Here is a 26,814-nt window from a genome sequence, read left to right as displayed (position 1 = left end):
GCCCAATGACATTTTTCATCATCATAAATTATCCACAGATCTAGATGTGGGACAGGCACTTTAACACAAAGTGATTGGACTGAAAGGCCTGCTCAGGCTATCTGAAATTCCACAAATTACATAAAAATGGTCTTTTAACAGTCTCTTGTTATTTTTCACATATTCTGAATCAAATATGGTCTATATATCAAAATGAAATCATCTGCAGCAACTCATTTTACAAACATCAAACGAATTCAAGATATCACAACACAAACATAGCCAAGTACAATTTGTATCCTTTTTTAAACAACTGGAATATTTAAATTACATTGCCAGTTTATATTTACTGCCAGAAATCCATTATCCTTTATTTTGGTATTTCATCTATTTTCTATATTTCTAATTCTATCCTCATTCCAGTATTTTGTGATTGTCTATTATAATTACATGGTCTAAAAATTAAAGGTAATCTTGCAGCTTTTCTATAATGGCTAGAATCTTATAAAATGATCAATTAAATGCAGAATTAATTATGTAAAGCACCCTCCTACATACTAAGAATGAAATACAAAAGTCTGCAGACATTGTGATTGTAGTAAAAATGTAGGAGCAACTCAGCACATCACACAGCATCTTGAAGAAGGGCTCAAGGCTGAAATGTTGGATATCTAATTGGACACTGTGACCTGCTGAGTTCCTCCTGTACTTTTACTCCAACTAATAACTGCAACAGTTTAAAAAAAAGCCAAATATATGATGAGAAAACACTTAACAGGAAAATAAATAACATTTTAAATTACCATTAAGAAAAATTTGTATCATTTAATGGACGCATGCAACAATAGTAAATAGCTATTTGCAATAAGTTATCAGCTTTAAGCAAACACCACAAAGTGAGGTAGCATAATTTGTGGATTTTGAAACAAAATAGAAAATTTCAAATTACGCAATAGAGCCGTCATATACAATCAGGAATTGCAGGCTTGGCAAGCAAACTAAGATTTTCATCATATCACGTGAGAAGTTCATTTTGAAATTACTGTATTAAAAATAATGCATCCACACAAAATTTGTCAAATTATGGAGTCAATTTCAAAGCTTTTAACACATTTAATTTTTTAAAATATAAAATTAGGTTAAAGAAATCACTAACCAGCATAAGCTCTACCAATGTAAAATTACTTACTCTTTCAAGATCTTCAATTTCCGAACGGAAGTTGTTGTCTCCTTCCATCATTTCTTCCTCCTCAAGTGTTCTCTCATCATCAAAATCGTGAACCAACATATCAGCAGATGGATTAAAATCATGGTCTTCTGAGCCTGCTGAACCCCCTGTAGAAGGCATTTTTGGAAAATATCGAACGGAAAGCATACAATGTAATCCTTTTAAACTTCCCGCAATATTAAAGATAACTTTAAGTACTAGATTTTGCCTATCTAGTAGTTAATGTGGGTATCTTCATAATCTTTGAATTCAAACACACATTTGAGCCTACAATCCCAATACAAACTCGTTTTCTTTCAGAAATCTATTGTATTATAACTTAAAGGCAACCGGTTTTTGAAAGTTTCTTGTTTTGGATATACACAGAATCCTCTAGATCTATTTATAATTTGCTTGAAAAATTTGTGCAATTTAAATGACAAATTCCACAAAATATTGCAGTAGCTGAAAGGTTTAAGAAATATATACATTTACTCTACCTGGGCTTGAGCTTCCAATGGAAGGCTGTGAATTAAAATAAAATTAAAAAGATTCACAATAAATTCACTGGTGGAATTATTGAAAACAAAAATGCATACCAGAAATTCAAATGGCATTTTAAAACATAAAATAAACGTTTAATCATAAACCCCTACCGATGTCAATGTTGACAGGAAATAATAAATGTACAAAAAGAGAAAAAATTAGCAGAATAATTGAGGGTTGCGAGGAAAGTTTGTTTAAAGGCAAGTCGCTGCTAAACTTTTGCATCGTGCCCAGAACAGAGGAAGTAAAACTTTTAAAAATGCCAATAAACTTGAAAAATGCAGCAAATTAAGAACTTTATTTGAAAATATTTCAAGGAAAAAGCAGTTTTTGTTTATTTAAGAGATGAATTCCAGAGAGAAACAAACCCTTATCAAGGCCTAGCGGATACGAACGGAACTTCAACATGGGAAAACGCGCGGCGAAGCCCGGTTCAGCGGTCAATGATATTTCCACAACTTAATAATATTTTAACCCAAAGAAAAAGCCAAAAGTTCATCATCTGAACGACTGCTCTTTACACTTGTAGATTTCTTTGAAAAATACAACTTGATCTGAATCGCGACTTGGAAAACTGTAATGTCCGAGAGTAACGACTCAAGAAATTTTTTAAAAAATTAACTTTTTATCTTTCCTGAAGAGCTGTGTACTGACAGATCCGCCTTACCTCCGCCATTTTCTAATTTCGGGTCGGAAAGTGAGGTCAGGAGGTGACCCGGATGTTCTCCCGATCCCACCTCTCTCCCCAGCTGAGAGGCGACGACTTCGCTGATTGGATGCGAGGATAGCTTGGCTCGTGAGTGCAAAGAAATCCCTTCCGTGTCTACTTTTAATCGCCTTGACTGTTTGGTGACGTCTTCTTTATTCGTTTGCTTGAAACTGCTCAAAGTGCTTGTTTAAAATCGTATGGAGTGTTCACTGGATCGATTTGAATGTCGACCAATCATGTTGAAGTTTCTGACAGATGATGGGCGGGGAAACGAGATGGGAAGTTGTTGCCATGGTAACGGTAGGGCTCAAATCGACAAGAGCTGAGAGAGGGGGTGGGGGAAGCAGGTTGGAAGGTGATAAAGGCGGCGTAATCCTGTTGGAATCAGCGGAAGGTGGAAATGAAAAAAATCAGCACTTCAGTGTCGTGAGTTCTGCTCAGTTAATACATTTGAATGATTGATATTTAAGGCTTAGTGGGCAATTGTGTCTCTGATCTTCAGTGTCTACCCTCTTCTCAACTCTCTGGACAAATATCTATTTTCGGTGATTCATCTAAAGATGGTCTTGCGGAAATTACTGCTGGAACAATCACTCACTAGTCATTATCAAGCAGGTTTGAGCGGGTTTTCATTTATTTTTCAAATGGCAGAAAAAGTGGATACACGCATCCAACACTCGAGTATGAACAGAAAAGGATTCAAAAGTTATTTTAATATTTAGATATACATTAATGTTACCATCTACCGGCACCACCTACGGCTCCTAGAACGCTTCCACCAGCGTTGTCTCCGCTCCATCCTCAACATCCATTGGAGCGCTCACACCCCTAACGTCGAGGTACTCGAGATGGCAGAGGTCGACAGCATCGAGTCCACGCTGCTGAAGATCCAGCTGCGCTGGATGGGTCACGTCTCCAGAATGGAGGACCATCGCCTTCCCAAGATCGTATTATATGGCGAGCTCTCCACTGGCCACCGTGACAGAGGTGCACCAAAGAAAAGGTACAAGGACTGCCTAAAGAAATCTCTTGGTGCCTGCCACATTGACCACCGCCAGTGGGCTGATAACGCCTCAAACCGTGCATCTTGGCGCCTCACAGTTTGGCGGGCAGCAGCCTCCTTTGAAGAAGACCGCAGAGCCCACCTCTCTGACAAAAGGCAAAGGAGGAAAAACCCAACACCCAACCCCAACCAACCAATTTTCCCTTGCAACCGCTGCAATCGTATCTGCCTGTCCCACATCGGACTTGTCAGCCACAAACGAGCCTGCAGCTGACGTGGACTTTTTACCCCCTCCATAAATCTTCGTCCGCGAAGCCAAGCCAAAGAAAAGCAAAGAATGTTACCATCTTGTAGCGAAGAGAGTACAAACTGAGTCACGGCTTGGAAAAATTCCGACAGATTTAATATTCAGTCCTGTCGAATTTTACTCCTCCTTTTCCTACACAACGGACCATTGATGATGTAAATTTAATCCTATTTCCTAATCTTGCCCAATTCTGCTTTGCCAATCTCATTATCGTCCTCTTCCACCCACATTTCCCTAACTGGATCCATTCCCCTCCCTCCAGTTTCATTTGGTCTCTCTTTTTTACCACTCGTGCCACCTTCTCCTCTTGTCAGGTTCCAGCACTGGCAGCCTTTGTCTCGACCCCCTTTATATCATTTCCCACCCCACTCATGTATGATTTCTCTTCCTCTATTTGACCTTTTTGTTCTTTTGCCTCTTTCCCTTTGTCTGGCACCTGCCAATCAACTGCTTCTGTCCATCATTCTTGGCCCCTCCCTGGTTCCCTACTGGCCCCTGTCCAATCCCTCTAACCCTCTCCTCATTATACTAAAAGTAAAGGTAACGATTCCATACATTAAGAATGTAACATACACGAAATTCTTTAACTTGTCTTTTGTAAGGCAGAGAGCTGCCACTTTGTCCAGTGCCCCTCACAGAAACCTACAGCACCTAACTATCTTCTACAATCTCTGATATGAAAAGTTTTGGTCTGAAATGTCAATAATTCTTTTTTTTCCCCCACTGTTCTTTTGTAGACAAGAGCCATGGTCTTGGGCCTTTTCTGAGACTGGTGGGGAGAATAAATCAGGGGTTTAGTAGAAAGGATGCTATGTAGTAAAATAAGCAGTTGCCATTTCAATGTACAATTATGAAATGTATATACATATGACACTGAAAATGTGAAAAAGACTTTGCATTGTTTTCCTTTGTATGCATTTTTATTATGAATAAAATTTATTTTTGACAAAAACACATTGCTGCCCAACTTGCTGAGTTCCTCCAGAGATTGTGTTTCACTTCTCTGAAATCAAGTGGTTGTTGGGCTGTGTCCTATTTGTGTAACAACCTGACAAATGTTGAAATATCCTAACCAGCAAATTCTCTCTTGAATCATTTCTAATTTCCTAATGATTTTTGATGCTTTGAAAATGCATCTTGCCATTAAGAAAGAGTTCTAGGTTCTACAAGACTCGCACCACCAGGTTCTGGAACAGCTGCTGCACCATCAGTCTCCTCAACAACAAACTCAATCAAGAACCCATTGAAAGACTTTTACTTTTTCACTTTATTTCTTTTTTCTTCTCTCTGTATTGAACAGTCAGTTTATTTACATCTGTACATTGGGTTTTTTTTTCACTACCAATAAGAGATAATTCTGCCACACCTGCAGGAAAAAGAATCTTGGTGTTGTATGTAATGTCATGTATATACTGTGACAATAAATCTTAAATGTGAAATATTTAAAAAAAATTGATAGCTAGCTGAGAAGCGGTATGATATTTTGTGTCAGCTGCTTCATAGATGGAGTTTATTCCATCTCTTTCCACTGCTTTGTCCTTCTGCCCCTCCTCCCAGCACTGCATACCATTTTTTAAAATTAATTTTATGTATAAATTTAAAGCCATGAAAAATTCACATAGTTAATAATAATACAAATCAAATACAAATACATGTGGCTTTTATATAAAAAAAGAAAAAGACCCCTCCTATTTACCACCCCTTCCCCTTCCATCCCCCAACTAAAAGAAAAAGAAAGAAAAGAAAAAAGGGGACGAGAGACCCTCAACAGAAGTGCCTATTACTTTAAAGTTTCTTTTAATATACTGCAATCTTGAGGAGAAAGGGAATGTCAGAGCTTCCTTTAAATAAAATTAAATTAGGATATTTTAGTGATGAGTGGAGATAGCATTGGTCACTTGTCTATGAACTGCTTTTAAGTTCAAATTCTTGTGCTGAAAATACTTTATTTTCTCATTATCAGAAGGATTGAAATAAATTATAAATAAAGCCAACTAAAGTAACTGATCTTTCCCAGGGTTTAATCGTGTGTGTCGAAAACTTGACTGCCAAATAGTTGAGTTTCAATCCATTTCCCTATTTTAAGGATTTAAGATTTGAGTACAAGGGCAAGGATATCTTATTTCACTTGGTGAATTGTGCATAATGTTGGTTTCTTTTTCAAAGGAGTGATGTATTACTTACTGTTCTGGGAGTGCAATGAACGTTCACAGAAGAACTTCATGGGATGGGAGATGTGTCTTTTTTTGAAAATTTTATTTTTGAATTTTATAAAATGTATACAAACAAATAATTCTTAAAAACTATACCCCTACTACCCCCCTCATCCTCTACATCCTTCTCCCCATCAGAGCAAAATACATATTTTGGGTAATTATCAGTTGCTGTGTGGTGTGCCAACCTTTTATATAGTAAAAAAGAACAGTTATCTCACATTTAAATTCCACATTTTAACAAAAAAAGATAATTATTTTGTAAATTATAAGTTATCTTCTCTAAGTAAATACACGATTTTAGTTAATTGTGCCATCTTTGTATATTCAATGCAACACCATTCTTCCATGTAACAACTATACATTTTCTAGCCTCCGCTAACCCCAGACGTATAAATGTTATATGGAATTTATCCAATCACAAACCTGTCATTAAAGTATTAGTATATCACAATGACAGATCAAGTTGCAATTCAATCTTGAACAGATCTTCCAAAAACTTAATATCTTCCCAAAAAGGCATAACTTTTTCGCATGTCTATACTGAATGTAAGAAACTATCTGTCTGTCTTCCACATCGGAAACAAATCCAAAGAACTAAAACCATATTTTTTCAACTTCTCAGCTGTCAAATACAACTGATGTAAAAAGTTATAATTAACTAAATTATATCTCACATTAATTAATTTTGTTAACTATCTGCACACATATTCATCCATTCCTCCTAAGATAATGTAATAGATAAGCCCTTCTTCCATTTATCCTTCATTTTATATAAATCAACCTTAACCGTTTTTTCCTGTAACAACGCCTACATTTCAGAAATTAACCCTTTCTTCCCCTTTTCAGCAATTAGTGTCCCAAATTTAGTTTGACCAGGTAAAACCAAATCTCATCCAAAATTTTCTACCAGTAAAGCCCGAACTTGATAATAAGCAAATAAAGAACTTGGTAAAATCCCAAATTTTTCTTTAAGTCTGATAAAAGAAGGAAACCTAACGGCTTCAAAGCAATCCTTCAAGTTAATATCTTTCCGGTCCCAATCTTTCAAATAGGGGTTATTAAGTGAAAAAGGAATTATTTTATTCTGATATAATGGTGTCCTAGCTGAATTTTTTTCCATTAGTTCCTATAATTTGATCCCTATTACACCAGGTATCCATTAAATGTGTCAATACTGGCAATTTATACTTTTGTAAAAGAGAAGGATTCCATTTATAATGATGTACATTATTCTCACAAATCTTAGCCAACTCCACCTTAGCCCATATTGGAGGTTGATCAATATCAAACATACTATTGATAAATTTTAATTGTGCTGCTTCATAATAATTCTGAAAATTTGGTAATTTAAATCAACCTAACTCATATCTTCCCTATGTCAACTTCTGCAGAGAAACTCTTGACAACTTACTTTTCCATAAAAACAATTGAACCACCTTATTAATTCCTTAAAAAAATTTTTTTTGGAATAGAACACAGAATAAACTGAAAAAGATATTGAATACGAGGGCATATATTCATTTTAATACAGTTTACTCTCCTAATCAAAGTTAAAGGCAAGTCCTTTAAATCAAATTTAATCTTATTTAATAATGGTACATAACTTAACGTATACAAATTTTGATATTTCTATTTACTGTTACACCTAAATATTTAATTTTAGTAGACCATCTAAACTTCATAAACTGTTTACAATCTGAATAATCTTCATCTGATATTAGTAATATCTCACTTTTATTCCAATTAACTTTATAACCAGAAATGTATCCATATTGATTCAACAAATTTTGTAATGGCCTTAAAGAATTTCTAGGGTGTGATAAATATATCAACACATTATCTGCAAACAAATTAATTTTATACTCTTGCTCACCTACTTTAATTCCTTTAATATCAACATCATGTCTGATCGCCTGAGCTAATGGTCCTATAACCAATGCAAATAAGGCTGGTGATAATGGGCAGCCTTGCCTAGTTGACCTAAACAAATTAAATGCTGGTGATACCTGTCCATTTGTCACCACCTGTGCAGAAGGATTCATATATAATGCCTTCACCCAACCAGTAAAGAGTGGTCCAAATTTAAATCTTTCTAGTACTTTAACTAAAATATTCCACTCATCACAGGTCAAAAGCTTTTTCCACGTCTAGCGCTACTATTATTGATTGGTTGAGTTGCTGTCTTGATGCATTAATTATTGTAATCAATTTAGTAATGTTATCAGCTGAATACCTATTCTTAAGAAAACCCGCTTGATCTACATGAACTAATTGTGGTAAATATTTAGCCAATACTTTTGCTACAATATTGTAATCCACATTCAATAAAGATATCAGTCTATATGAAGCTACTTTTAAGGGATCTCTATCCTTCTTTGGAATAACTGTTATTAATGCCCTAGAAAAAGACTCCAGAAATGAACCCATTTCTGTAGCTTGTTTAAGCACATCTGTAAATTCAGGAAATAATAAATCATAAAAATCTTTATAAAACTCCATTGTAAATCCATCTTCTCTTGGAGATTTCCCACTGGGCAGAGTTTGCAATACTTCCTTAAGCTCTAACTCAGTAATCAACCCATCTAATTCCTTAACATCTTTCTCATTTAAGGAAAGTAAATTTAAATTAATCAAAAAAGATTCAATCCATTCATTATCTTGAGTCACCCCAGAAGTATATAAATCCTGATAAAATGTATGAAATTTATCATTAATCTCCTGGGGTTTATATGTAACCGTTGAATTTCTCCTAACTGTATTAATTGTCCTAGATGCCTGTTCAGCCTTCAACTGCCAAGCCAAAATTTTATGGGCCCTCTCACCTAACTCAATCTTTGAATCATTTTCTCATACCTATAAGTCTGCAAAGTATTATAGCATAATTTCAGTTTAGCCTTATTATCTTTGGTCAAATTCCTTTGAAATTTCTTCTCTAGCACCTCTATTTCTTTCTCCAAATTCTGACTGTCAAATACTGCTTCTTAACTCTCGCTAAATAACTAATAATCTGACCTCTTAAATACACCTTTAAAGCATCCCATAAAGTAAACTTACTCCATACTGAACCCTCATTTGCTTGCAAAAAAATTGTAATATGATCTCTAACATTCAATAAATTCAGGTTTTTTTAATAACATTTCATTAAATCTCCAATGATAAGCAGTTTCTACCAACTCAGGACCCGTATACAAAATTAATAGTATGGAATGATCGGTCAAAATCCTACTCTTATATTCAGCATGGGTAATTCTACCTTGTAATTGTGCCGATACCAAAAATAAGTCAATTCTAGAGAAGGAATCATGTTGAGCAGAATGAAATGAAAAATCTTTTTCAGTCGGATTTAATCGTCTCCAAATTTCTACCAAATTTAAATCTTTCATTAATACAGCTATTCTTTTAGCCATTTTAGTTTTTCTCACAGTTTTTGGAGCTTTTTATCCAATAATGGATCCAAACAACAATTAAAGTCCCCTCCTACTAAGATTTTCTCATTTGCTTGATTCAAATTCAAAAACGTTTCAGTTACAAATTCTTCATCTTCATTTGGAGCATACACATTCATCAAAGTCCAAGCTTCTGAAAAGATTTTACAATTAACTGTCAATACTTCTACCTGCATTGGCAGAGAACGATTCCAAAGTAAAGGATAACTTTTTGTATATTAGAATCGCTACTCCTCTATCCTTAGAATTAAAAGATGATGCAATGACATGGCCTACTGTGTCCCGTTTCAACTTCAAATGTTCTTTCTCAGTCAAATGAGTCTCTTGTAAAAAAGCAATATCAACCTTCAACTTTTTAATGTAATCCAATGCTCGCTTCCTTTTTGTCAGATGATTAAGCCCCTTAACATTAAATGTTGCAAAGTTCGTTATTCATTTTTCCCCTTAGAGTGGCACCCAACACAGCTAAACTTTGTTCAAAATTTTAAAAAACTCCTTTTTAAAAAAAAAACCCTTTAAATCACTACATGCTAAACTTTTATTAAAAAAACCAAAAATTTAACTAATTAAACTAAAAATTAACAAAAAATTAAAAAATATTATATTAAAAAAAACCCTCAAAGAAAAACCACCTTAGTGGTACCCTTCTCTATAGACTAGGTGTGGTCGAAACCTCTTCTATAGACTGGGTGTGGTCGAAACCACTAGTGGCAGATGACTTTGGAAGTTTCAGAGTCGTCCACTTCACCCAACAGATTACCACAGAAAAAATATATCAAATAATGACATTCGTCCCACAGCTTCCATTCCACGATCAGCTTGACCCTCTCCTTCTATCTCAATCATGTGCTGAGTTTCTGGTGCCTTCTTTCCATTCCCATTCCCGTTCTTCTTCAGATACACCTGCAACTTCTACTACTGCAACTCAAAACTTGTCTGATTATCCGGCAAAGAAATGGCAAAGGTCACTCATATTTTCAAAAAATTGAGCCTGAAAATTTCCATAAAACACCTTCAAAACTGTCGGGTATCTAAAAGCAAATCTATACCCCTTCTTCCACAGGAAAGCTTTCACAGGATTAAATTCCTTGCGTCTCCTAATAACATCTTGACTCAAATTGGCATTAAAAAAAACTCTATTGCCATGAATCTTCAAAGGGCTCTGATTTTGACAAGCTTTTTATACCGCAAGACGTAAAATCATCTATTGATCTTGATACCGCAGACATCGAATAAGAACTGTTTGTACAGGTTGACCTGAGAAAGGTTTTTTCCTTATTGCTCTGTGTTCTATCTAATTCTAATCCCTCTGGAACTCTTCACCCAATGTCTCTGGGATCCATTTCCGAAATAATTTTATAGGATCCGTTTCTTCAATATCCTCTGGTAGACCTACTCTCTTAACATTATTACGCCGACTGATTTTCCAATGAATCAATTTTCTTCAAGAATCTCTTTTCTGAATATCTCAGCCAGTAATAGAATGTTCAACATAGTCCATCCATTCAGTATATCTCTTATCATTGCAATCAATAAAAGCCTGCTCAATCTTTTTAAACTTGTCTTGCACCGTATCCACAGCTCTCATTTATTAATATCCATTTTAATTGCAGAAACTTCTTCATATATATTGTTCATTTTCCCTCTCAGATCAGCAAATTGGGCCTTAACATCTGAAAAACCTTGACTCACTTAAACAGCTATATTATCAATTCTTATAATAAAATCTTCCGGTAAAGGATTAACTGGATTGATTCCAGCAGCAGAAGTTTTAAAAGTCTGTAACGATATAGGTTTAAACCTTTGTGGCTACCTTCCATAATTCTTGCTGCTTCTTCAAGAATTGCTTCCTCCTCTTCCTCAAGCATTGCAGGATTTTCTTCTTCTGTTGTTACTAATTCAGCCTAGGTGACCTAGCTGCAGGTTTTGACCCCACCCCCCACACTGGGCTGACTTCATTGGCTCAGAGGAGGCCGATCCTGCCCCCAGCTCGGACCCGGTCAAGAGTGGTGCGCATGTGCAAGTCTTCACGCATGCATAGATCCCCCAAGGCATGGTGGCAAACGTCCTCCGATGCTGTGCTAGACACAGCTACACCGCCGGCCACGCACAAGTGCTCGCGTTCCCGGTCAGGCTGCTCCCGGGCTTTGTTGCGCGCGCACCGAATCTCGCGCTCTTACCCTCCCCACTCCATAGAGGGATTCACCACACCGGCGCCATCTTGCATCCCTGATCGCAATGAAGGCGCCATTGTAACACTCAGCTTGGTCTGCAAGGTCCTCTGCTGTTTCAGGGCCTCTCCAATCTACTCCCGTGGATCCTTCTGGAAGGTAGGCCTTGATTCTTTTGCACGTTTCAGAGTTAATTCCTTCATTATTTGATCTCTTGTTTTCTTCATTATTGCTGTAGACAAAGTTTAAGCCACTTCTGAAAAAGTTTTAAAAGTGCTGAATGTCTTTGTAATTCGGGCATACCATATGAATTATTACCACAACAGGTTTTTTGCAATTGAAAATGGTAGTATGAGAACCCATGGGTTTGTGGTGAATGAGTGGATCAGCACAGATTGCCAGTTCTAGCTGATTAAACTTTTTGTGATATTTAAATATCTCAACAACCAATGCCTGATAGAGGTTTGACGTGGAACAGTAAATGTCAGAATTATTAAAATGAATTGCATGAAAGCAGGAAATTCAGCTCAATGGAGGATTTTGATGGAAAGGGTCTATTTGTTCTGGTCAGTGGCTTGGTGTGTGATGTGATCAGTGCTTTCAGTTGTTTCTTGATGCCATGAACAGAGAATTAATTTGGCTTCTGTAGTGGTGGGGATCTGATGACAAAACCAAGAAGGATTATCCACTTGATATAGCTGGCTAAAGAACATTTCAACTTTTTCTTTAGCGCTCTTGCAATTTTTGTTGGGTTATTTTATTTTCCTGTAAGCCATTTACTCTCTACGAGATTGAGCACTTTGTAGTTCTGTTCAATTTTGCAAATCAGCTCCTCACCTGGTGCTGCACTGAGAATACATGCTGTGGTCATTGAATCAGGGTTTGTTCCCTGACTTGATTGTGATGGTAAAGTGAGGGACATGCCAAGCTTTGAGTTACAAATTATGATGATGTACTGATCATTCACAGTGCCTCGTTTCGAACTGCTAGATGTGTTCTAAATCTATAGGACCGAGCCTCTGATATGAACTTTCACTCTGGTGGTCCACAGGGTCAAGCTTTTGTGGCTAACTCTATCTATCTCTCTGGTATCTCTCCCTCTCCCCTCTTTTACTTCCACAAAGCACCTCGCCACTCCCTTGGATCTTTCCTAACCTCCACCTCCTGATCTACACCATCCTCCTCCAACACCCTCCTCCCATTGACTCCCCCTCACTCCAACCCCTGCCTTGCCTTTACCACCCTCACAACATTCCCCTCTCGGAAATGGAATGCTCTGTCTTAAACAGGTAAGGCCCCTCAATTCTTCCTCTACTACATCAGCAACAACTTTGGTGCTACCTCATGCACCCTTGATGAGCTCAACAACTTTATCCACTTTGCTGCCAACTTCTACCCTGACCTGAAATTCATTTGGTCCATCTCTCGCAACACTCTCCCTTTTCTTGATTTCTCTGTTTCCATCTCAGGAGATAAACTCTCAACAGACATCTTCTACAAACCCACCAACTCCCACAGCTACCTTGACTACACCTCTTCAAACTTTGTCCCCTGTAAGTATTCCATTCCTTTCTCTCAATTCCTCCATCTCTGTCACATCTGCTCGCAGGACAGGGTCTTCCATGTAAAATCATCAGAGATGTCCTTCTTCAAACAACGTAGCTTTCTCTCTAACACCATCAACTTGGCTCTCACCCTTATATCCTCCATTACCTGCATATCTGTCTTGGCCCCCTCTGCCCCAACATGCAACATGCTCTTGTTCTCATCTACCTCCCAAACCAGCCTCTGCATCCAATATACCATCCTCTGCCATTTCTGCCACCTGCTGTGATCCCACTACCAGATACATCTTCCCTGTTATTCCCCTCTCTGCCTTCTGCAGGAACCGCTCCGTCTGTGACTCCTTGGTCCAATAATCACTCCCTTGGCACCTACCCCTCTGACCATGAGGTGCTCCACCCATCAACAGCTCCTTCCTTATCACCATTCGAGGCCCCAAATAGTCCTTCCAAGTAAATCTGCAGGGGTCATCTACTGCATTGTGGCCTCCTTTGTATCAGAGAGACTGGATGCAGACTGGGAGGTTGCTTTGTTGAGCACCTCAGCTCTGCCTGCCACAATAGCAGTGGTGACTCATTACCTTTCAGATGTTTCTGTCCATGATCTCATATGCTGCCAGACTAAGACCATCTGCAAATTGGAGGAACAATACCTCATATTCCATCTGGGCTCCATACAACCGATGGCATTAACACCAACCTCTGGTTTCTGTTAGCCCTTACCCCTCCATCTTTCTCCATATCTCTCTCCCCCCTCTCCCCCTCTTCTCTTTCCCCCTGTCGCCTTTACCCCAGCTCTACATTCACAGAGCCAAAGCCCTCCCCCCTACCCTCACCTCCTTTTTACTCATACCTCAGGCCTGAAATATTACTTGTATATCTTTACCTCCTAAGGATCCTATGAGACCTGATGAATTTCTCTAGCATTTTTGTATTTTTACTACAATCAAAGCTACTATCAGACTTTTGCAGCAACCCCTGGGCTGATACAGCAAATAGCTGTCCAACACGACAATCGGGTGAACAGCATGCGGGATGAGACACCCGCTCCCGTAGGACGCAGGAATAGCGGTCGAATCAACCAATCACCGCCAGCCGAGGTGATTTCAGGGGATCCAATCTGGGCCCGTGCATCAGGGACAGCCAATCAGCAGTCAGCCTCACTCAAGCCATGCCCCAGTGGTGACATGGCCGGCTGCCTATAAGAGGCAGAGCTGCAGCCCAATAAAGCCAGTGTCGATTACATTCCTTTGGTGTGTGAGTATTTTTCAACCTCGAGCTATCACTCATTATACCTCAAGCTATAACCATAGCAACCCCGCTACAGTGGTGACCCTGACTGGTCTAAATGGTTGGACCCAACAATGGAGGAACCATCTACAATCAACGCCGTAGTATTGAAGCTGTCGGGCTTCTGGACATTGCAACCACAGGTGTGGTTCCAGCAGGACGAGGCACAGTTTGTCATTCGCCGGATCTCTGCAGATGACATGTGCATCTACCACATGGTCATCGCCCATGATCAAGACATCGCAGCCTGCATCATTGAGTTCTTCCAGCAGCCCCCAGAGCAAGGGAAGTATGTGGCCATCAAGGAGCTATTAACTCACTCTTTTGGGCTCTCAAAGCGCGAGGCACTGCCCAATTTGGGGGACGGGGCCTCTTCCGCCCTCATGAACGACATGCTCACTCTCAACAATGGCCACACATCTTGCCCGCTGTTACAGCAGATCTTCCTAGAGCAGATGCCTGAAGAGATCCTGCTGATCATCGCAGAGGAAGACTTTGATGACCCTAGGAGAGTGGCTGCCTGAGAAGATGTGCGGAGAATACCGTCGCCTAAATGGGGCCACCACACCTGACAGGTATCCCGTGCCCCATATTCTCACCCAGTGTTTGGGTTCTGCCGAGTTGAAATTGGGTGTAGTGAAGGAGGGGAATTCCGCTAAGACTTGAGCGAATTCATTGTTGGCAGTACTCACTGAGTACAGATGGGGGTTAGTAAGTTCAGTGCCCTTGAGATGAGACTGTCTGAAATGTCTGGGCGGGTTCCAGCTGACACCCCGTAATGTCCACCAGTAGCGAGTTGGCTTTCAAGAAATCAGCATCCAGTAAAGGTTGTTGTAGGGCCGCCACCATAAGCTTCCAAGTAAATTGTCGGTCCCCAAAGCGGAGGGAATTGTACAGGTACCAAATATCTGAATGTTGGAGCAGTTTGCTGCTCGAAGCTCTCGGCCCACCTTGCCGCTGTGAGCCTCTAGGCTGGACAGTTAACGGGGTGGGGGGGGGAAGGACGCTGTACTGTGCCCCAGTATCCACCAAGAAATCTCAACCCGACGGGATGTCTTGGATGTGGAGGAGGCTATGCAATTGGCCAGTCGCCGCAGCCATTAATGACGGCCGGCCTTGATGTTTCCCTGGAACACACAGGGGGAGTGGCATCAAAGGGCCTCGGTACCCCACCACTGATGATAGAAACAGTGGGGTGTGTCGATCGGGTGGTCAATCAGCCAGCGGGCTTCCTAGCCGGGCGTTGCTGATGAGGAGCAGTCATCTGTTTGAGCGAAGCGCAGGCATCCCTCTCCACCGCCCAATTATTACAGAGGGCCCTCCCCTCCATGCCAGGGCGCAGTGTCTCTCCCCCTCCTCTCCCCCCCCCCCCCCCCCCGAAAAGCTCAGCTTGGCTAGAGAAGAGTTTTGAAAGATGGAGGAACTCTGTATGCTCCGATAACCCTTGGGCCTCTTCCCCCCCCCCCCCCCCCCATAAGATACCTAAGGCAGTGAGAGGTTGGGGGCTGTGCGGAGACTACCATCGCCTAAATGGGGCCACCACACCTGACAGGTATCCTGTGCCCCATATTCAGGACTTCACCGCTAATCTGCAAGGGGCACGAATATTCTCTAAGGTGGACCTCATCAGGGGATATCATCAGATCCCAGTTCACCCCAATGATATTCCCAAAACTGCCATCATAACCCCCTTTGGATTGTTTAAATTCCTCTGCATGCCATTCATGTGGGTCAGAATTTCCAGAGGTTGGTGGATGCAGTGGGCCAGGATCTGCACTTTACCTTTGTCTACCTTGATGACATTTTAATTAGCCAACCACACCACCACCGAGCACACCACTCACTTAAGACTATTGTTCTCCAGGCTAAGAGAGTTTGGTTTAACAATCAATCTGGCCAAATGCCAGTTTGGCTGAGAGACAATTGATTTCCTGGGCCATCGCATTAACCAAAATGGGGTCAGGCCATTGACTGCAAAAGTGGATGCTATTTGTTCCTTCCCTAGACTATCGACTGTAAAGAGTCTGCAAAAGTTTTCAAGTATGGTCAATTTTTAACATCGCTTCATACCTACAGTGGCCCGCATCATGAGCCTGCTATTTCCCCTCATGGCAGGGCCCAGTAAAGACATTCAATGGACATAGGAGGTGACCGAGGCTTTCCAAACAACCAAAGATGCCCTAGCCAAAGCCACCCTCCTTGTGCATCAAAGGTTCCTTGAGTAACTGGTTAATGGATAGTAGCAGTAGCTGGCCTTTTTTCAGTAAACATCTCAGGCTAGCAGAGGTCAAGCTTTGATAGAAAACTGTTAGCGTTATACTTCCAATTCAGCATTTTCATTACTTCCTGGAGGGTAGGAAGTTCAAAATTTACACAGACCACAAACTACTTACCTTTGTTTTCATCAAGGTTTCAGACTCGTGGTCAGCCAGGGAACAGCGGCACCTGTCCTATATATTTGAATTTTCGACGGACATTGAACATATAGCTGGCAAGCCCAATGTGGTAGCTGATGCCCTATCCCGTCTGGCTATCCTAGCGGTGCAGGACCCCGCTTCGAGTATCGACTATGCGGCCTTGGCAGATGCGCAGCAGGCAGACCTTGACATACTGGTGTACCGGACAGCACTTACCAGTCTGCAACTTGAGGACATCCAGATCGCCCCAGGTAACTGCACGCTGCTTTGCAACACCTCCACTGGAAAACCGTGCCCCATCATCCCAGGTGCTTGGAGGAGGTGAGTTTTCAATTCGGTCTACAATTTGGCTCACCCTGCTATCAGGACTACAGTCAGAATGGTGGCCAACAGGTATGACTGGCATGACCTCCATAAAGAGGTCACTCTGTGGGCCAAAACATGTATTTAGTACCAGGCATCCAAAGTCCAGACCCACATTAAAGCCCCTTCACACCCCTTCGAACCAGCACACCATCATTTCAGCCACATGCGCATAGTCATTGTGGGGCCCTTACCTATATCCAGGTGCATGTTATCTGTTGACCATGGTCGACCAAGTGACTAGATGGCCAGAGATCGTGCTACTACCTAAAATCTCTATGGAGATATGTGCACATGCATTACTGAACACCTGGGTGGCACGTTTCAGGGTCCCCGAATACTTAACATCTGACAGGGGGGCCCAATTCACTTCCAGCCTGAGGAGTGCCCAGCAAATGCCCTGGTGACTCAACTCCACTACACCACAGCATATCACCTGCAGGCCAACGGGTTGGTGGAGAGGTTCCACAGGCACCTGAAAGCAGCTCTAATGGCCTGACTCACTGGACCGAACTGGGCCCACAAACACCCTTGGGTCCTGCTAGGCATCTGCTCCGCCCCAAAAGAGGATCTCAAGGCTTCCAAAAGACAGTGTCCTGATTGCCGGTTCTGGGGGGAGGGGGCTTGTGTACCAGCCCGTGGCCCAATCTGTGGGCCACAGAGCAAACAGCCATCGAACACAACGATCGGGTAGACAGCATGCTGGATGAGTCGTCCGCTCCCATAGGCTGCAGGAATAGCAGTCGAATCGACCAATCACCACCAGTGGATCGTAGGTAGTCCATTTTGGGCCCGCGCATCTGGGACAGCCAATCAGCAGCCAGCCTCGCTCAAGCCACATCCCAGTGGTGACACGGCTGGCTGCCTATAAAAGATAGAGTTGCAGCCCGATAAGGCCAGTGTCAATTACACTCCCTTGGTGTGTGAGTCTTCTTTCAACCTCAAGCTATAACTCATTATACCTCGAGCTATAACTGTAGTGATCCTGCTACACTTTCATGTTTCACTCCATATTCTAAATCTATCCCATTTACCATAATTTTACTGGCACCCAACCTGATGGAAGGTGTACTTATTGTGAAGTTGGGACTTTTATGTGGTGTTCTAATATACCAATGTTATCATAGCCAAGTAGATTTACAACAGGAATATTAATGAGGTTTAATAAGCTTGTATGTTTTATAGATTTACTTGCTGCCTGCTGCAGATGCAGACTGGAAGGTTGATGGGCCATTAGCTGCTTTTCTGCACTGAGTGACTGTATTGTTTGCTTTAGACCAGAATATCTATATTTCTGTAAATTGTGTCTTGTGTACAACTCCCATCTACCTAAGAAACAACAGAAAATGCTCTGATTTTCACCCAGGAAGTTATATACAAGCAGTAGAGAATAAGCTGTTTTACCATTTGTAAAGTGAAAGCTCCATCCATTATTTTTGTAAACCACAAACTAAATTTATAAGTAATTTTTTTCTGTAAATATGTCTTGCCTACAGCTCCAAACTACCTAAGAAAATATAGAAAGTGCTCTGATTGTCACCTAGGGAGATGAACAAGCAGCTAAGAATTAGCTGTTTTATCCATTTTAAAAGCAATAGTTCAAACTAAATGTAGAAATAACCAATATTCTTTGATTAAAAAAAAAAAATAATTACCACTCCTTCACACTTGAAAACAGAGCAATAGACAAATGCAATCTCTGTCAAGAAGAATGTGATTAAAAATGTAACTACCTTCCTCAGTTAGGCAACTTCTAACTTCTTCACTAGCCCCTTTCACATTGGCACCTTGTCCCAGTAATTGATGGCTAATTTACCTGTTAAGGGTCCAGTGTGAAAGCTTTTTAATTGGCACGCAGGCATCATCCCTGCCATCTGATGCCGCCTGCTTGTCGATTAACCCAGTGTGAAAAGGTATCCTGGGATAAGGTAGTGATATGTTGATTACTTTTTTGCATGAGTGCAGGAACGTGAAGGAAACAAAAGATTAAAAAGATGGTACAGTATAAACTTTGCCGACTTGAAACCCCTTCATGCATACGACCCTTTCCCTGCCGCATGGAATTCTGGGAGGGCAGGTCCACCATTGCTTCTTCCCACAGTCTTTATAAATTGTGTGTTATTGCTGCTAGGACTTTCCTATAGTATTTATAAATTCTGCGGCTGTACTTTCCCACAGTATTTTATAAAATTATAAAGGTTTGTTTAGGTAGGCACAACAACAACTGTGCTGTACATAATGCTTAATTATGTTATAATTAGGCATGATTCATTTTGTTTAAATACAAGATCATAATACATTGATCAGGATTTAGGGAAGGTCCATCATCATTCATTGCATCACTTAGATGTCACCAGTGAAGGATAAAATTCCCCTATCCCCAGAGATGCCTTGTGATGAGTGTGAAAGGAGACAGAGAACTGGTTACAGTGGTCCAGAATGAAAGGCAAAAGTGGCTTCCTTAACCAGTTCACTGAACGGCCAACCTACAGATTAGCTAATAGGCCTCTACGTAGTTGGCCTCTGCATGAAAAACTATTTCTTACTTTTTCATGCAGGCCCAGAAAAGCCTGCTCCAATGTCCCCTTTCAGCCTGGAGGTGTCTGGGTCTTTGATCACATTCAGAAGGTGTGGCTACTGGTGCCATGATGTCAATCATACGCACCAAACAATAGCTGACTTATTTACCCATCATCCCCCACACAGCTGGAACTACTCTGCATTTCCTAGAAAGGTTCCAGCTGCATGGAGGATTATGGGTAGGGTAGTTGCTGTGCCGCATATTAAGCAATTAGCGATGACAAGTGCTCCCAAAGGCTGAAGTGGCCTGGCGAGGTGCCAGATGCTTTCACAGCTTGCCTCGGCTGCCCCCTGATGGCCTCCCCTGCCTTGAGGAGGTCATGGAGGGAGAGGGGTGTGATTGGGAGAAGGAGAAGTGAGATGGGTCGCGGGCTGACGCCGTCATCACAACATCATCGGCCTCACCCTAGCCAGCCACTTGCAGCAACATTGCATTTATGCTGGCCTATCCGAGATGGATGGCAGTCGGCATCTTGGAGCCGGCCAGGGTGCATCCATGCAGGTAAATTTCGTGATATAAGGGCAGAGATTCTCTACCTTTATGCTCTGGCTTTTTGTCTTTATGAAAGGGCCTAGTGTATAAAGGTCTACTCTGCTCCACATCCCAGTGCCCTGGTGCTTATTTCTAACAGATTCATTAACAGGTAGTTAATGAAGGTACACAGGTTTGGTACATATGCATATCACATTTACATATCACTGCTGGAGTGAAGGGAGCATTTCAAAGGCATCATCCAACCAAATTTACTGTATTTGGACTCTTCTACATCAGTGAGACTAAATGCAGATTGCATGACCACTTTGACGAACTGTCTGTGAATCTAAACTTGAGCTTCCTGTAGCCAATCATTTTAATCCTCCAACCATCCTAAAGTGACATGTCTATCCTTGGGCTAATCCATTGTCAGGGTGAGGCCAAATGTAAACTTGAGGAATAACACTTAATATTCCTCCTGGAGGGCCTTAAATCTAATGTCATGACACTGATTTTTTTTTTAATGGAGGATATAACCACTACCCCTGTCTGATTCCACTGTTTACAGTAAAAACACAATGGTGGAGAAATTTAGCAGGTCAGATCCTATTCTCCTCTCTTTCCTGTTCCTCTGTCTTCTTTTCTCCACCTCTCCACCATTTCCCCTTTTTTTCTGGTGTGCTCTCCTTCCCTGCCTGTGGGACTGTGCTTCTCCCCCTGCCCCCACCATTTTGTTCAGATGACTGTGTGCATTTTGCTCATACTTTGAAGAAGAGCTCAAGCCCAAAATGTTGACAATGAACACATTTTGATATAATTCTTTTGATCAATGTTGAAGCAACAAGTATCCAATATTTCTGGCTCAGTTCTGATAACACATGATTACAAACCCCATGACCTGTTTTCTCATGCATATGCAAATCAGAAATGTGAAATACCTTAGCTAATAAAATTGGATGTTTCACTTCTGGCATTATTGCTTTTTCCAATATTCCTCCTATTCTCAAAACATAATTTTCAAGAATAAGATTTAGCCTATAAACACGACTTGTTTTTGTAAAGTTCAGATTCTTCATCAATTTTGATACCTCGTTATCAAACACCTTTTTCTAACAAAAATGAATTTTCTCCAATTCAGCATTCATCAACTCGTCAACTATTAGGTAACAGCTCTTTCGAGTCTTCAGATTCTTTCTTTTTAAATTTTTTATTTTTCACACTATGAACCATACTAACCAAAATACACACAAACATTTCCCTCTTGAATATACACAGTGTCATTTTCTCCCCTTTTTCCCCCCTCCCTTCCCTCCCTCCTTCACTCCCCCTCCCCACCCACTCAACGTTCAACCTATATGATACATTAAACCCATTAAACAATGTCATTACACAAAGAAAATAAACAAGAAATTTCTGTCTACTACTTTTACATACTGGGTCAGTTCATTTCGTCTTCTCCTTCTGTCATTTTAGGCGGTGGAGGTCCGCGGTAGGAGTTCTCTGTTATGTTCCATGTACGGTTCCCAAATTTGTTCAAATACTGTGATGTTATTTCTTAAATTGTATGTCATTTTTTCCAATGGAATGCATTTATTCATTTCTGTATTCTCAGGCTATCTTCTAATTTCCAGGTTGACATAATACATTTTTTTGCTACAGCTAAGGCTATCATAATAAATCTTTTTTGTACTCCATCCAAATCGAGTCCAAGTTCTTTACTTCTTATATTACTTAGAAGAAAGATCTCTGGATTTTTTGGTATGTTGCTTTTTGTGATTTTGTTCAATATCTGGTTTAGATCTTCCCAAAACTTTTCCACTTTTTCACATGCCCAAATTGCATGTACTGTTGTTCCTGATTCCTTCTTACAACGAAAACATATGTCTGATACTGTTGGGTCCCATTTATTTAACTTTTGCCCCAGATTCTCTTTCTTGATACGATTTAAAAGCATAGTTTTCAACCTAAGAATCCATGCTACTGCCTTTTTACAAATGAAACCATGAAGAGTGATAGCAAATTAATTGAGTGATCAGATCATCTTCATTACATGTTTGAATAGCATTTACATTAGTGGTTTGGATTTCAGGGTCCTCCATTTAATTTTTTTTAACCCTACTGGATTTTGACGCCAATCTTCTTGAGATTGCGAAAGAAATTGAGGACTGGACACCCAGTGTTGGCTCTTTTCAGAAAAGATCGAACTTTTGATCATATCATCTGATAATATCAGCTGGATTATCCACTGTTTTAACATATCTCCATTGATTAGTATGCAAAACCTTCTCGATTTCATTAACTCTGTTAGTCACAAAGGTACAAAACCGTGTGGTTTTGTTATTAATGTATTTAAGCACTGATGTACTATCAGTCCAAAACATTGAGTTAGCTAACTCTACCTGTAATTCTCTTCTTAACATAGTGTCCATTTTGCTCGCCATAGTAACGCAGTCAATTCCTTTTGAGGTATGGTGACTGGCTTTAATGGAGCCACACTGGCTTTTCCCATTACAAATCCACAATGTACTTACTCGCTCTTGATTATTTCACAGTACTAAATAACTGACTGTACCAAAACCAGCTTTGCATGTGTCAGCAAAATGGTGTAACTGAGCAAATGTGGCAATTCCAAAGTCTGCTGGTTTAAAACATCTGTTGACATTCACGTTCAAAATCTTCTGATTATTATTCATTTTTCTGCCAAATGGTCCATTAATCATCCATCCAAGCAACTTTCTCACAGCATAAGATCTGTAATTTTTACTCCATATTACTTCTAGAGGTTCGAGAGCATTTGGTACATCTAATCCAATTAACATTTTGATCATGGCATCAATCTTGGGTAAGCAAACATCTTTTAGATGAGCCCACTGTTTGATATCATCCTGATATGGAATATTCTCCTTATTCACAGGCATAGTCTTCTGAGTATATACACTTGGAAGATCACAAAATTCATTGCTATTCAATCCAGCAATCTCTAAACCTGAAACTATATTGGTTTCAATGTTCTTTTCATCATTCATTGTCTTTAATAAGATCTGTGACTTTTTTTTCCATGAAGATTAAGTTTATTCATTAATTCAATGGTACAAAATGATGCGGTACTTCCTGGATCAAGAAATACATAGGTCTTCAGTACGAAGTTCCTCTTTTTAGCTTTAACCTGCACAGGAACTATTGAGAGGGCTGTCACTGGCCCTTGAAAGACAGTCTGAACTGAAGCTGAAACATCCTCTCTGCCTCTGTCTTTAGTCTTGGGTGCAGATTGTTGGACTTCCTTCTCAACTTTACTTCATTGAATATGCAGTAACTTGGGATGCTTTAAACTCTTTATATCACAACTGATTCACTTATTACACGTTTTGCTGACATGTCCTTACACAAGCAGCCAAAACATAATCCATTCTTCTTTAAAAAAAAGTTAATTTCTCATCATGCAACTTTTTCTGCATTGTGAACATCTTTCTAAAATATGCTTATCTTTGCAATACAAACAGTTTTCCTGAACAGTCTGATCTTCCTTTTCCTTTGTTTCCTTGTTCTTTCCTGTGCTTGTATTGACACAGCAGTAACAAAGGTACTTCCCTTTGGTTTCAGTTGAGACAATGATTTAGACTTTTTTACATTTTAGGAACTATTGAAGTATACTTAATATTTCCAAATACTGGTGCAATGTCAGCATGCACATGCCATTCCAATAATTGTACCACATCCTCAAAAGTGGCGTCCCTTCCAGGAAGAATCTTAATCTCTGCAATTTTGATTCTCCATAAATTCTTCAGCTTATAAGGCCATTTGTTTATAATAATTGACAAATTGGCAAGCAAATTCAGCTCTTGCAAATGTATACTACTTCTCATTGCATTACAACACCCTCTCAGAAAGAGTGCAGATGCTTGTAAAGCCTTTGTGTCCTCTAATTTTATTGATAACCAAGAAAGAATCTTGTCTATGTGGGCCCTTGTGATTTTATGTTCATCGCCATAATGATGTTGCAATAAATCTTTTGCCCTTTTAAAACTTTGTTTTGGATTTATATATTAGCAACTTTTGACTACTCCTTCATTTGTCCTCCAGTATACTGTTCCAAGTAATAAAGTCTATCTTTAGCTTTTTTAGTATTACTTTCAATGTGATGTTCAAAAGATTTCATGAACGTCAGATATTGTAATGGATTTCCATTTAAAACTGGAATTTTCTTATTGTGTAAACCGTATAAACCTTGTTGCTGTGCTAACATGGCAGAGATTTCATTTTGTTTTTCTATGAGTGATATATTGTCTTGTCCACCATGGCTCTCCTAAATAGAATAATACCTAGTGTCGCCAAGAATGTCTTTAGAATGAAGAAAACTGATCTTGAATTGGTGCCATAGGTGTAGGACCTTGAGTTTTAAGTGATGCACTTGATGGGAATCCTTGAGTTGCAAGTGATGGCATTGGTTGAGATCCTTGACTTGTAGCTGGTTCTCCAACAACGTGAAGAGACAGCAATGGTTGAGTATGATCATACTCAACTCGCATGGTTGAACCTTATTGAAATACCTTATTTCGGGAAGATCCTTATATTAAGCACTCTGGAGAGATTGAATATCGCTATTTCTTTCCACAGGATTGGTCATTATCATTTGAGCACTAGCAGCGACACCCATAGCTCCATGCTCGAGTATATTTGTTTCTTGTGGCTATGTTACCCATGGCTCTGCTGGAATGTTAGTTGCTAGCCCTTTGGGTATTTCACTTTGAGTGATAAATCTTGCAGAAGCCTGAGCTAATGCTTCAACTTTGGCCATATTCATAACACGTTGTTCCTCAAGCTCTAGTCTTTTCTCTATTCAATAATCTATTTTGTTCTTCATTAGCGATTTGTAACCTTTTAAGTTACTCTTATTGCTCCAATTGCTGTTTCTTCATTTCAGCTTCTTGTCTTAGTTACTGATTCCTGATTTGAACCTCCCTATCCTCTAAAGCTATCTGTTCTCCAATCATTGTTGTTGTCCACAGACAGTAGGCATGTCTGCTTGGGCCTTAGCATTCATAGCTGATATGTTTGAAGCACGCGAAGCTGTACTTGCTCTAGGTGACTTTGAAGACTTTGAAGGTCTTCCTGGGTTCATAACCTTGGAAATACCATCATCAGGATTCACATCTGAACTTTCAGATACTGCTGATTGAGTCTCTATCTTATGCATTTCACTTGGTACAGCACCTGTGGGACTTTGCAACATACATTCATCTGTTCCAGTCCCACTAACCTTGAAGCCAGCTAATGAGGCCTGCAGTGCCTTGACAGAGTCTTCTTGCTTGCTAGTTGAGGCCATTTCTTCTTTGGCTACTGGCTCCAACCTCCTGCTAAGCGATGTTGGTCTGCCTTGCTGGCTCAACTCACAATCAAACAGTTCTTTGAGAAGAGCTGTTTGCTCAAGCTCTTTAGCCCAATGAGACTTCTTATCCATTTTGGTTTCTTCATACTGCAACCTGGCTTCTACCCTTGCTTCTCCTGGTTCATGGGGAACTGTAAACAAATGTTGTACTTTGGTCCATTTAAGAGTGTCGTAGCAGGATGCTGAATTGTCTTTGTAATTATGCACACAAGCTTGGTTATCTCTGGTTGTTTATTGTTTATAAGAACACATTCTGGGCTTCCTGCCAATTCTGCTGCCAATGCTCTGGCTTATCTTTTCAAGGTTGCATGAGTCTGGCCAGACCTTGGCTCAATTTCAAACTGCACAATTCACAGACAGGTTCTCATCGTTTCTGGAATATTCTATTATTACAGTGTGGATGCCTCTTTATTTAAATTGTTAATTCTTTTAGACATTTTATGAGCCTTTCTTCCAAACAAAGTTCACAGTTAAATTTTTCTTTGAATCATAGTGACACTCCTTATTCTAATATATCCTAATTTCAAAGAATCATCTTCCAAAAGCATGAGCTACAATATTCAGAATTTCAATCTCTTTAATCCAATAAATCAAACTCTGTGGCTGTTGTTTTATGTAGCTTTAATTCATTGATAAAATGGATAAACATTTTGCATAGCTTTGCCTTAAGATTTATAAAACGATGAATAACAAAATATTTACTGTATGATAGAGATATAAAAAGCTTTTAGAGATACACAAATTTATTATGCTCTATTCCTTCATATCTGGTTGAATAATGAGCAGGTCATTAGTCTGGGTGAATAGACAATAGACAATAGGAGCTGGAGTAGGCCATTTGGCCCGTCGGGCCAGCACCGCCATTTTAGATCATGGCTGATCATTACCATCAGTACCCCTTTCCAGCCTTATCCCCATAACCCTTAACTCCGTTACCCACAAGAGTCTTATCTAACTCTCTTTTGAACATAGTCAGCGAATTACAACATATTTCAGCGAATTACAACATAGTCAGCGAATGTTAAAAGAAACAGGCGTAAGATTATAATGCAGAATGGAAGGCCATTGAGGTGGCATCTACCGCTTACCTGTTGTGGTGATAAGCAAATTGAAGTGGGTTCAGATCATGTGTGAGATAGCAGTTAATATAACCAACT

At 40.0% G+C, this 26,814-nt stretch overlaps 2 protein-coding genes across 10 annotated transcripts in view; one reads left to right on the top strand and one right to left on the bottom strand.

Moving 5' to 3' along the window:
* LOC138763727 (mesoderm induction early response protein 1-like) overlaps nucleotides 1–2,436 on the bottom strand; it is a 94,579-nt gene extending 92,143 nt beyond the window's left edge. For 5 of the 7 annotated variants that reach the window (XM_069938378.1, XM_069938379.1, XM_069938381.1 and 2 more), the window contains exons 1-3: nucleotides 2,400–2,436; nucleotides 1,687–1,711; nucleotides 1,169–1,314 (exon numbers count right to left, since the gene is read on the bottom strand). In XM_069938378.1, the coding sequence (XP_069794479.1) occupies nucleotides 1,169–1,314; nucleotides 1,687–1,711; nucleotides 2,400–2,408 (180 nt within the window). In that variant the 5' untranslated portion in view covers nucleotides 2,409–2,436. Of the gene's footprint in view, nucleotides 1–1,168; nucleotides 1,315–1,686; nucleotides 1,712–2,100; nucleotides 2,335–2,354 lie in introns of those variants that run through there. The other 2 variants (XM_069938382.1, XM_069938383.1) reach the window with 2 other exon arrangements.
* Nucleotides 2,437–2,637: 201 nt separating this feature from the next.
* The window catches only part of dnai4 (dynein axonemal intermediate chain 4), a 190,416-nt gene continuing 166,239 nt past the window's right edge, over nucleotides 2,638–26,814 (top strand). Inside the window, exons 1-2 of one of the 3 annotated variants that reach the window (XM_069938375.1) lie at nucleotides 2,638–2,867; nucleotides 16,846–17,174. In XM_069938375.1, the coding sequence (XP_069794476.1) occupies nucleotides 2,697–2,867; nucleotides 16,846–17,174 (500 nt within the window). In that variant the 5' untranslated portion in view covers nucleotides 2,638–2,696. The remainder of the gene's footprint in view (nucleotides 2,868–16,845; nucleotides 17,175–26,814) is intronic. The other 2 variants (XM_069938374.1, XM_069938376.1) reach the window with 2 other exon arrangements.

This window comes from Narcine bancroftii, chromosome 5, assembly GCF_036971445.1.
Source record: "Narcine bancroftii isolate sNarBan1 chromosome 5, sNarBan1.hap1, whole genome shotgun sequence".
Lineage (NCBI taxonomy): Eukaryota > Metazoa > Chordata > Chondrichthyes > Torpediniformes > Narcinidae > Narcine > Narcine bancroftii.
The sequence above is the reverse complement of the archived record's forward strand: the minus strand, read 5'-3'. Positions and strand labels throughout refer to the sequence as shown.